Source organism: Geospiza fortis, unplaced genomic scaffold (genome assembly GCF_000277835.1).
Source record: "Geospiza fortis unplaced genomic scaffold, GeoFor_1.0 scaffold78, whole genome shotgun sequence".
NCBI classification, from domain to species: Eukaryota; Metazoa; Chordata; class Aves; order Passeriformes; family Thraupidae; genus Geospiza; species Geospiza fortis.
Genome location: NW_005054339.1, coordinates 3,591,368 through 3,604,371, shown reverse-complemented (window position 1 = coordinate 3,604,371; position 13,004 = coordinate 3,591,368). Strand labels below are relative to the sequence as shown.

The window sequence follows — 13,004 nt, the reverse complement described above, 5'->3', positions numbered from 1 at the left end:
GGCCCCCCCCAGCCACAGAGCTGCTCCTGCTGAGTGATGCCAAGAGCAGTGCAGGCTGTGCTCCTGGCAATGAGCATCCCCTTCCAGGGCCATCCCCTTCCAGGGCCAGGGGCTGGGGTCTGAGCAGCCCTGGGAGCTGCCATAAGCTGTGAAGATACAATAAACTTCAAGAAACACCAGGGGATTACACTGGATTTGAGGATTGGATGTCTGGATAAATATACCCTGGGTATGAGTGACAGTGAGACAGATCCTGCACCTTTAAAACTTGAAAAAGCAAGTAGAAAACAGTCACCTAAACCTACACTACAGCAAATTAATAAAAATGTATATATTGAAAAAGGCTAAATATATATATCAGAATATATATATTTGCAAAGAGAGATATTGACATGGCATTTTATGGCACGTAAGAACATTTACTAAATGTGCCTTGTAGTTCTCACGAATGTTTGGTGTCATTAGAATTCAGATATCTCTTTAAATGGGCCTCATTCATATCTCAGTCTTATCAGCATAAATCTGAACCATTGCCATCACCTATGGAATGGCTCTGGTTTAAACTACTGTAACTGAGATAATTTAGCTTCTTGCTTTATTAATTAAGCAAAAAAAATTTTAAGCTGGCAATTAATTCTTTTTCCTCCCAGCAGTATTCAACATATACAAGCAAATAAGCTATAATGTAGCATAGAACAAAACATGATGTTTTGCTCAATGCATTGAAATCAAGCTAGTTTATTTTGCTGAATAATTTGAAATCAAGACTATATTTAGGTCTAATAAGGTATTTTTTTCAAGCAAGAAAATAAGCATAACATTTTCCTTTCTCACTTTGATCTAAGTTTCACTTATCAATCCTCTATACATCGCCTATTGCAATAGACATCATTGTCTCAATATTTATTTTGCTATTTTTTGCTGTCCTTAATCCCATTATAATTGCAAAATTCAGCAGTTTTATTCCATTGGTTCCTGACACTCTAGAAGGACCAACAAGCACAGAGAACAGCACACGGCAGAGTTTATGGGACTGACCGCCAGCAGGAGGGACAACTTGGTCAAGCAATTTCATGCTCGTTTTCTTCCATATTTTCTTGATGACTGCTCTAAGTTCTTCATTGGCTTGCTCCAGGTTACCTGTGGCAAGGAAATGGCAAAACAGAGGATGGTAATTATGGTTATCACCTGCAGTGAATGATCCTTTGGATATTAGGTATATACAATTAAAGACTGTGATAGAGATCCTTTGGGGCAAGCCCATGCTATGTGATGTAGCAGACAATGCCACAACTAAAGAGAAAAAAGGGCATAAGACAGCAAATTCCTGGTGCTTTCAAACCCAGCTCTGGAGCAGTGCAGAGATCAAAGATGAGTTCCAAACTTTGGCCTCACTCTGTCACTCCTCCTGCTCAAATTGTCCAGAAAGTGATGACGTTTTCCTTACAAGCCACTTCTTCCTTGAAGCAAAGCTGAGCCTTTATTTACTTAATCACAGTAATTACTCAGTTGTACAGGTTTGAATGTTCAAACTGAGTAATGCGCAGTATTTCATCTCTTGCATTGCTCACATAGCAATGCCTGAGGAGCATTAATCTAAGTTTGTTATTGCCAGCAGAACCCAAAACTGAAAGCAGTAAAAGATGGCCAAAAAAAATTGAAAAATGTGTAGAAGTAGAAAGATCTTGAAACATCCCACTACCTTTAAAAGCCTTTCCCTCTTTAATGTAAATGAGAGAAATCTATTCAACCCAGTCAGAACTGGCCTCAACCACAGTGGGAATGTTGCTCTCAAGTGTGCAAAAGTTGCACCACTGTGGGATCCAAGGCACTGAGCTAAAAGGTGGTGAGAAAGGAGCACCCTATTTGGGCAGGAAGGGAAATTCATTCCGTTCTTGCAGTAGAACTCCTGCTATGCCAGTGCTGCACATTTTCATCTGACCAGATGGAAACATAGAATAATTTCTGAGATATCTTGGGCTCTGGCCTCACCATCCCTTTCCTTCATTTGCAAGCAAATCATTCCTACCAACAGTGAATACAATCCATGAGCCAAAACCAGATCCAGTGAGACCAAGGCAGCCCTACTCACATCCAACAAAAGAAATAAATTGTAACTTTTCCTCACTGTGCTTTCTGACAAGGGCAGTGAAGGCTTTACCATGAAGAACCTTACCTTCTGTTTTTATCTTTAGAGCAGTCCTAACCAAAGCAAATAAAGTAGCATTGAACATGACAGTCCCATCACTGTTCAGTGGCATATTCATGGCTACTAACCTCTGAAAATGAGAAAAGGAAAACAAATGTTGATGCTGTTTTCTTTGGAAAAAAAAAAAACAAAACAAACTCCTGTAATGTTAATTTTTGAAAAGCTGATCTATTCAAAGAATAGTATTACTGAGAGCAATATAAATTATGTAAGTTCTTCAAAACAAAGTTGAGTTTTCCATCCTACCTGTGTATAATATGCAGTAGTTAAGAACAATATTGGGTTTTTTTTTTATTTTAATGACATGTATGCTTATACATGTTAAAACTGTACAGAAGATTTCTTGAGCTATTTAATGAGCTAACTTTCCAACACTGAAGCCCAGTTTTTGACTGAGTCCCACTGTGCCAGTACCAAGGACAAAAGCAGTTATTTGAGGGCACCCACTCCAGCTGCAGTCGTGTCCCAGGCTCCCCAGCGGTTCCTCATGCTCCATAAAGAACCAGAGCACCAGGTCTGAACTGTCCCAGCCCATTCATTCCTCACTGATCCTATGCCAACTTATGCCAGCTACTCAGAACTGCTGTGAAAGGGGCTTTTCTCTTTGGGTCAGTCCATCCTTGCACCAGAGTTCTTCTAGAGTAGCATTGCTGTGACCCTGACTGCCAAAAGGACACAATTTCAGCTATCAAAATCTTTTCCTAATGTGGATTTTCTTCTATTCTAGTTTAAAAGCATTGCTCAATGAATAATTGATGTTAGCATATAAACAGATAGAGGTTTGCTTTAAGTATGCCTTGTGACATTGAATTCCAGCCCAGAGGTGTACATGTCAACTTTACCTATTTGTAAAACAGATATACAAGGAATCCAAATGACAGCACTTTGTATCAATCCTTCAGCTAAGAGATTTGATCTTATTCCCAATGAAATTGCTAAAATCTCAATATCCATAATTCTGAAGCCATCAAATAATGTAATAATCATTCAGCTCCTTTGTATTGCTTTTCAACTTTTACATTAAAATGCCACTAATCCTTATCAAAATTACACATTTTGCCTGAAAGATTCTATATAATTTTAAATTCCCATTAATTTTCTCTCTTCTCACATGCTTCTACATATTGTTACACACTGTTATTCACTCCTGGCTGGTCTATGATGTTGCAGTCAGACAGAACCAGGTGGAACCCACCTTGCAGGCCACTCGGTGAGGGCATAACTTGCCAAAACCAAGCGGTGGCTGAATCCTTCTCAGCAATGTCACCACATCAAGGTGCTTTATCCTTCCCCTAGAACAACACACACCAGTGAACAAACATCCACTCCCAAAATATACACCCTGCTCTGCTTGTTTTTACCAAATCAATTATGTCAGAGAAATGATCTAACTTACTTTGCTTCAGGGTCATATTCTGACCATATTCTTTTGAATTCATCCAAATGATGGGGGCCCAGAATAGACCAGTCACGTGTCAAATAATCAAAATTATCCATAATGACAGCCACAAATAAGTTTATAATCTAAAAAAATAAAAAAAGTAACTAAGAATGATCTTCAATTATTATTTTGAATTTTTATCAATTTAATATGTAGTAGCTCAAGAACTCAAGTAAATCAATAGTTTTTGGCAAATATCATCAAATATCACTGAAAATATTTGCATTTAATTAAATAGAAGTCTATCAAATAATGACATTACAAGAACATGGTATTTTAGAGTACTCAATTTTTTGACATAGTCTACAACACAGTTTTGTTTCTCTTCCTTGATTTACCAGATCCCACTATATCAAACTGAAGAATGGATCCAATGCACACATTATGACACAGCTTGTATCTCAGGAATAGGATTCAATTTCATGACAATAAATTTTGTTAACACAGAAAGTGATACAGAGCCACAGAACATATGTTTACATCAGTTCACAGAATTCTGTTGGACCACTCTCCTTTTGCAAGGAAACAATTACTGTGAATAGAACAAATCAATCAGCTTATACCAGACAGCTGCAATGAAGAAAAACATATTTCAATGATTATTTCATAGCAAATAACCCATTTTTGCCACAGATTAGGGTGAAAGGTTATTGTTCACTTCTCATGTGCCACACCTGAGGATACTTGTAGAGATGCAAATCCAAATTCTGCTAAGTTTAAACAAAACAAACAGCATTACTGCTCAGTCATGGGAATTGCAGCTCCATTATCAATGAATATTTAATGGTACCATTGAGAAATGCATGAAATAACAGCTATGAAAAGGCTGCTAACTTAGTTTACTCAGCCAACTATCCTGCACACGTGTGCAGTCAGAAGAAACCCTCACACATGGGAATTTAGAATCATAGAATAGTTTGGTTGGTAAGGACCTCTAAAGGTCATCTACACCAATTCCCTGCATTCAGCTGGATCAGGCTGCTCAGGGCTCTGTCCAACCAAACTTTGGATTTTCCTAAGGATGGGGGTCATCTACCACCCCTCTGGGCAACCTGTGCCATTGTTTCACCACTCTCACTGTAAAAAATTGGTAGAAAATATAGTATTTAAGACTCTGTATGAGAAAACATAACCTTGCCAAAATATTTTGGATATGAGATTTTCAGTCATATTCTCAACACTCTACTCTTCATTCAGAAGAAACCAAAATGCCAAAGCTCATTGCTGTAATAAGCACAAGCTAAACTCACCAAAAATGCACAGAGCATGTAAAAACTGATAAAATAAATGATGGCAAAATTGCTTCCACATGTGTATTCTTCCCCAGGATTATAATCAGATTCGGGATCACAGCGCTTTCCAGGCAAACACGCCAGCATGATTTCCTGCCAGGCTTCTCCAGTTGCACACCTTCACAACAGCACAAAGATAAATTCAGCATTATTTGATCAAGATGGATTAAAAATGAATTCATTTGTTACATTCTGTACACATGTATACAAGCACAAATGTGAAGACAGACTACAAACATTTCAAAGGGACTAATTAAAGAAAACTGTAGAGCAAGTTTTAGAACTGACAAGCATAATCTGACATTGCAGGCACATTTTATAACATGTACTAACGTACCAAGGCTTGCATATAAAAACTGTAACCCCAAACTGTGATTTACAAGTTAAATACTTATTGCAGTGGAGTTACTGTGTACAAAAGCAGTGTTGTCTGTGAAAATCAGTCATAAAATTTCAAAGTACATACTTGTAAAAGATGAACTTTCCCCTGTGTTTGAAGAAATGCCTCTCTCTAATTTCTGCTATTGCTTTTTTTTCACAGTTGCATAAAGCCTGTGTGCAGGCCCACAATTTCAAATTTTTAAATGACAATTACATAATTATGACATCTTTAGCTGTGTTCATTACCTGGCGTCAAAGGCATAAAATGACTTAGATCTCAGTGGGTGATGCCTTTGGTGCCAGGAATGTCCTGCCAGTTCTTCCAGACAGATGAGTAACAATGCACAGGAGCTGAATTACAGAATCTCAGGCAAGAGACAGCTCAAGGCTGTCACCTTTAGAGGCATCCCTGTCCCATGCCATTCTCTCCTTGCTCCAGGACATTTTAAAACACTCCTGGCAAATGTTTGCCTTCTTCTTAAATTCTCCAGAAATGGAAATCTCACAATCTGCCCCCGTCACCATGAAGATTTAGCTGCCTTCACCATCAGGAAGCTTCTCCTATGGCTCATCTGGTATTTCCCTTCTGCAAGTTACACCCCCTTCAGCAAATGTAAAGAACAGTTTATTTCTTTATGTTTGCAATGACTTTTCATTTCTTCAAATTATCACACAAGTTGCACTTCTAAAGATGCCACCAGCAAGGGCAGAGCCATTTCCAGCTTTGCCCATGCTCAGACATCAGGTTGATGTCTGGGTGTAGGTTTGGGCTGTGCCTGAATGCTGCTCAAAGGAGTTTCACAGGGGCTGGGAGGAGTTCAGCTCTGTATCTCCTCCTCTGTGCCAAAGGACACTCAGCACACAGCCACAAACAGGAGGGGATTGTTGAGCTGAACAGATTCTCACTTGCAAACACATTTTGCACATTTTTCATAGATCAGTGAAATGGGATGCACTGAGTGAGAGTTAAGGTTTGCTCACCTGAAGAGGAGCAGCACAGCTTGGGGGAAAGTCTGAAAATTGTTGTTTCTGTTTATTTGATTGTTGTCCCTCATGGCCACTTTTCCAAATACCTACAATAAACCAGAATTTTGACTTTCATTCCAGTGACCTGTGCTGTCGAGGCTGTAGGCCTTGCAGTCTAAACTTCCTTCAGGATGCATGAAATTTCACAAAAACACTTTCATCACACTTTAGATTTTTCATTATATATATATATAAGTGCAGTAAATATATCACATAAACAAGGGGGAAAAAAAGCAGCACACCAAGTTCCTCTCTTGTGTCTTTTGGAATTTTCTGATCAAGAAAATCAAGAGCCAAATAAAGATTTTTCCATTACTCTGAAAGCTCTGCCTTATACATAGCACCACTATCAGAGCAACGTTTCAATAAGCAACTTAAGAAACAAGTCTTAGACAGATCTGTGCTGTTGTTTAGTGCTAAAAAAATCTTTAATTACCTGCATTCCAATGACAGCATAGATGAAGAACAGCATGGCTATCAGAAGGGCAACGTAAGGCAGGGCCTAGAAAGGGACAGGTGCATTGTCTTTTAATAATCTCACACCATCATTTCTATTTCAACTTGCAAAAGTAATTTCTCTGTTCAACACAGATTTTTCCAAGGTTTTTCTTCCTATGCAAGTGCTTGAAATGTAATTACCTGTCACTCTTAATACTTTGCTGCATGCAATATATACCAGCTTCATTGTATTTTAAATTACTTCTGCCAGCAATCCAGAGGTTAGGATCATCTTTAGTGTTTTTTATTTTAGTTTTATTACTGCTTCTGACAACACAAAGATACTTTGTTCTATACAGTTACAGAGTTCATTAACTTCACATTCATCAGTTTCCAGGAGCAATGATTCATGTATCTATTTCACTTATGAAATTGGTTTTATGTAAAATATGGGTTAAATTCTTCTTTTCTAGTCATCTAATAAAAATGTGTGGAAGCATGAAATCTATGCATGTCAAACCTATCCCATCTCTTTTAAATATGCCAAATATTTTTCCAGAAGTACCATCAAAACCTCACAGTAACAGCTGATATTAAATGACAAAGAACGACCCTCAGACTCCCAGAAATAATTGGTGAAAATAAATATGGTATTGGTATGCAAATATATTTAAATATGTCATTATCGATAAGATTAACTTTAAAAAATATTTTTGCTTTCTACAGGGTATTGCTTCATAAAATTTGGTGTATAAATGGCTGTAATTACAAAGCAAATTGAAATAACTTGTGCTAACCTGAAATGACTTGATAAATGTCCAGAGCAATGTTCTGATTCCTTCTCCTCTGCTCAGCAGCTTCACCAACCTCATCACACGGAAGAGACGGAAAAAAGTGATGGAGATCCGAGCGCTGTCCTCAGAGTTCTGAAGAGCATCAGGAGAAGTCAAACCAAATACAAACTCAAACATGCAACACTTCCAGAAAAACAACATAAAATGCAAAGGTGGAAGAGGTAAGATTTGGAAATGTATCTCGAGAGCCTGTTCACCTTGATAACCATGATATGAAAGGAAAAATTACATGCTGAAAACACAGGACCTGTAGAAATGCTTCACACACCACATGCATTTCCAAGTTTTCTGGTTTGTTAATAGGATCATATTGGGTTTGTTTGTAATAGACTCCAATAGAACACTGACAATGGATGCAAACCACTGCATAACACCTTTGCAGTCAGACAGGAATGAAAAATACAGAAAAACTTGGTGGAAAAAAGACATGGTAAAAAGAATAAACTCAAGTATAGGTAAAACCACTGGGGTCACTTTACTGATCTTACCCCAGACTCATCAGTTGTGACTGTTTCAGTTGGCTTTGGCTTTAAGAAATTGAGAACATTAAATATTAAAATCAAATAAAATATTAAAAAAGTTAGCTTAACCATAAGCAAAATTAAGAACATTTTAAATTTCTAAATGAAAATTAACATCTTTCAACTCAATATATGTCCTGAATAAAACATTAATTCTCTTATTAAACCATCCTCTTATCTGTTCATGTTGGCTGACTCATAATAAAAATTGCTGGTATAAAACATGTTTAAAAGATTCAATGGAAAGTAAATACAAAATAAAAGATCTGCTCCTATGTAGGCCAAAAAATGTGAGCCATCAATTTTCACACGTTGCATGAAATTATAGCAGGAAGCCCACCTAAAACTCAAGAACAAAGCTTTGGGGCCAAACTAGCCTTTCAAGGTCCTTTTCTGCTCTGCCCTTTTTGAAGATTAATGACTTCATCACTGGAATCTAACCAGAGTCAAGTAATGGTGTTTGATACGACAGCAGGAGCTCCCTCAGCAAAGTGAATCCACTGAGGTGGCTCAGTGACAAGCTCTGGGCGTTGCAGTTCCCAACAAGGACAAAGGGACACAGAAATCTCTCAACCCCGCACCCTGGGGGCTGAGCCTGCCCCAGCAGTGCTTGGGAGGCAGCTCTTGAACTCCCTCCCTGAGCTGAGGGAACAGGATCAGGCATGGACAAAGGGCTCGGGATTTGATTGATCCCTCTGGGCAGATCTGCACAGCCCTCAGGAGCTACAGGGAGCAGAGAGGCTCACACAGCTCCGTGTTCACAGAGCCAAACTCTGTGTGCTGTCAGGAACTTCTCACTTTTCTCCTTTTATTCTCTATGTCTGATTTTGAAGAAGCTTTCCTGAGAGCCTAAATGGTCACACACTTCTCAGAGCAGGCAGCAAAGCTTAAAGGACCAAAGTGCTTGCTTGTGCAATGACAAACTCGCAGCAGCTTCTTCCAAATTTGGAGCGTCTTTAAAAACATTTTTAGCACTAGAAAAAAAAGGGATTCTGGATGTTAGATCCCAGTGATGAGTCTTACCCTCTCACCTAAAATATCCTCCTTTTAAAGAGGCACCTTTCAAAAATTCCTGTCACTCAGAGCAGCAGTGAACACAGTGCCGCCCCAGAGCTGCTCCAGCACCGGCCACACTCGGTGCCACACTCCACCTACTCAAATCTCACAGGCTGCTGGTACTCAAGATAGAACTCGAGGAGAAGGAAGGGAAAAGAGCTGGTTCTGCTGAAAATATATTATGCAAACTTATTATGGTAAAGAAAAGCAACAAGAGGTAGTACTTTTAAAAAACAGGATCATTATTAATATTTTAATTGTGTTCTCTATTACTTTTTTCTTTAATATAAAGGTTTTCTCAACTATGTGCAAGTTATGTATGGATAAATTACTGCCCTGCAAGGATATCAATATATTTTGAAACAAAGAATTTTTTAACTGTATAAAGGATTATTATTAAATTTATGCATTAAATTAACAAAATCCCACATCTTATTAAACTTCAGCAAGCAGAGTATTTGTCAAACTGGCTGCAATATCTAAACTTTCTAAGAACTTATATCAAATAGATGGAAAATCTGCTGCTAAGGGAAGACAACTACTTCATTAGAAATCCTCTGTATATTTCAACAATTTGAAGTAAAATCATCAAAATATAATCAAGGAAATCTTCATTATCACAAACACCATAAATGTCAAGATATCACAGATCATGGAAGCAATCTTGCAAAGCTGCCTACCTAAATCAATGCCAAACCTGCACCAGTGCACACAGACCCACACTGCTACTGACTTTTTAGCACAGAAAAAAAATCCTTTTGATCTGCAGCTTTAAAGAAAAAAGGTTTAATTACACCTTCTGCAGATGAAGCCTGAAATGTCATAACTAATCTCTGGTGACTGACTCAGGTTGAGCTTGATACTCTCTTAACTAGTGAGCAAATTACTTAATTTGCTTTGGTATTTTGTATGATCAAAAACTGAACACAGTATTTGACAGATAGAGATCAGATTAAATTACAGTATCATCACAAACTGACACTAAAAAAAATGAAATAAAATTTCAGGGTTGGCATTTGGGAATTTTTCCCACGGTGTTTTATGGGAGCAGAATGGGGCCCCAAATAAGTTAGCATCAGTATTAGGACGGCAATATATAAAGGATACTTTGGTCCTTCATGTTTTCATTTAATCACTTTTCCAAATGCAAAATGAGTTTGCATTATGACTTGGTTATGGACAAAAAGATCTCAAAAGGAAAAGTCAGTAAAAACAATGTTTTCTACATATAACCCTCTTGGTAATTACTTAATTCTCACTTTTAAAAATGCAGAGGTCAGATTACCCAAACTATGTGATCAGTTCTACTGGAGCAGCTCTGGAATGATGATCCCTCATTTTATTTTTTGCCAGGAGGTCACTGCAAGGGATTTGTGTTTGCACAGTGGTGTTTGCCCAGGACTGCCCAATGCACACTCCCCTCACAAATCCCTCTTCTGCAGCTTCTTTGGACTAAGAAATCCTAATTGCCTGGTTCTGATGGCTGATCTGATGCTGCTGGGGAGTGTTAGTGTTATGCAAGAAATTACAAATTATGGACACTAGAAAGTGCAGGCCAGTAATGAAAAATAAAAACACTTTGTTCACAAAAAGTAAATTGTACAATAATGCCAAGGTGAAGATAAATCTAGAAACAAAGTAAAAACATGAACTCCTGGTACAAGAGGAGTTTTTCCTGCTGAAGCTGAAAGTGTTCATCACTAGGCAAGTGTTTTGGGTTTGACATTAGAGGGTGTATTTAATTTTTTATCCTCTTTGGCATTTCCCTCTGATAATACAGCAGCTTAGTTTATTTTACTAGTACCAATTTTAATGAAGCTAGTGTAGTGATACACCACAAAAGAAAACATTTTTCATACTCATTTATAAAGGAAATGCTCATCTGGGAGACAAAGTTAGTTAATGGTTATGTGTGTCCATCCAGCACGAAGCAATGCTCAGATCTGGGAAACTGAGATAAAGATAAGACAATCTTCAGCAACAATAACAGACAGACTGACAAAAACAGTGTCTGCTTCCTACAGATAAGGGAAAACCAGACAGTCCCCAAGCACACAGCCTGATTTGCAGCACCAGAGACAGCTTGTGCACACACACGTAAGAGGGTGGCACTTTTTGATTTTGTACATGTAGGGAAGTATTAGAATAGACTTGAGACTGAGGGGGACAGGCTGAGCAGAGGGATGGTATCTGCTGACAATAAGGTAAATAAAATCACCTGTGGTCAGACAATCTACCCCCAGTCTTCTCTTTCCTCTCATTTTCCACCGATCATTCCCAATGCTGCTTGGTCCCAAACACTTTGGGACTGGCTGGTCATTATTAGGATTTTTTTGTCCCCCAAAAACTGGTATTGTGTGATTCCTAAGATGGCAGGTGTGCTTCTGCCTGCTACAAGTCTGGCAATGGTCACATCTGGAATAAATGGACAACTTCTGCTTCCCTGCTAGGCTGACAGACACCCTGCAGTGAGGGGAACAAGCACAGACACTCCCCATGGCTCTGCCTGTTCTGTCAGCCATGGACCAGTCACACCCAGAGCCCAGGGCAGCAAAGCACTTCACAGCCATGTAATTGTGAGCCAATCCTTCAATACTTCAAATAGGCAGTGATATCTGATTTTTCTTTTTTACTTAACTGAAGTGCAACACAACAGTTTTCTTCCTCAAACAATCTCAATACTCAAAAAAATATAACCAACGATCAACCTAAATTTCTGACTCACTGATGAAAATGTTTGCAACCTGCTACCAATTTTGGTCAAGTACTAATGCTGCTTATGAAAAATTTAGCACATTTCCTAAACAGGAACTCCTTGTTACACGAATGTTTGCAACAAATGTTAAAAATACACATCCTGACTATAAAGAACTTCAGTGTCAAACTGTGAACAGTGTGAAACAGATTGGATCATGCCTTGGAAGCAAACTCTGTGCTTAAACAAAAAATAAACATGGTGAAAACCAGTGATGTTAGTAAATGGTGCTGGTCAAAAGCTTCTTTTTTACATATTGTGCCAAAGGGTCCAAGAGTATGTCAGAACAAATGACACATGATGATAATGTCCTCATCACCATAATTAAAGAAGGAAGCATCTGAATGACAAACACACATGATGACAATAGCATTTACAGTAAAACATTCAGGTTGCCAAAATATCTCCAGAAATGTGTGCTGTGAGTCCATGTGCATAAAGACACACAATTTGTTCACAGAATAGTTACTGCAATTCAGATGTGAGCAAGAAATTTTCATTGTCTTATCAGTGCTCTCTATATTCCCTGTTCAACATGAACAAAATGCCCACAGACATTAATTAATTAAAATTTTAAGTCAATGTGAAAAACCTCTGAAACTGTTTTTTATAAGTGCCTCTTCCACTGTAAAATATGCATTTAAGTTCTAAAGTCACAATTAATATGTTGTTGTTATTATATGATAACTAATAAAAATTATTTCTGGCTCCAAATTAGATATTACAACCCTGCAGAGATTTGATATTGCACTAAGACTTCACACTAATGAAAGCAAAGCTGTATGAGACCACAGTTTTCTGACCTACCATTAAGCCTAAAGAGAGATGTTTGCAAAAGTATACAAAATATATGAACAATATCCAAAAATACAAATTACTAGCACCAATACCCAAGTTCTAACATATGATAGGGGTGCATAAAGTTGTACTCAAACTAAATTGGGCTGCCCTTGTTCAAAGTTGAATCCTGGATCTCTTACAGGAGGCAGACAGGGGCTTTACTCCACTCCTCCACACGAGCACAAGGTCAA

The 13,004-nt window shown here is 38.1% G+C and overlaps 1 protein-coding gene across 1 annotated transcript in view; it reads right to left on the bottom strand.

The window, feature by feature from the left end:
* CACNA1D (calcium voltage-gated channel subunit alpha1 D) overlaps positions 1-13,004 on the bottom strand; it is a 169,808-nt gene that overhangs the window by 24,821 nt on the left and 131,983 nt on the right. Inside the window, 9 exon segments of the mRNA XM_031058244.1 lie at positions 1,039-1,140; positions 2,177-2,279; positions 3,405-3,501; positions 3,606-3,733; positions 4,901-5,060; positions 6,305-6,396; positions 6,786-6,851; positions 7,585-7,713; positions 8,130-8,168. Of these exon segments, the coding sequence (XP_030914104.1) occupies positions 1,039-1,140; positions 2,177-2,279; positions 3,405-3,501; positions 3,606-3,733; positions 4,901-5,060; positions 6,305-6,396; positions 6,786-6,851; positions 7,585-7,713; positions 8,130-8,168 (916 nt within the window).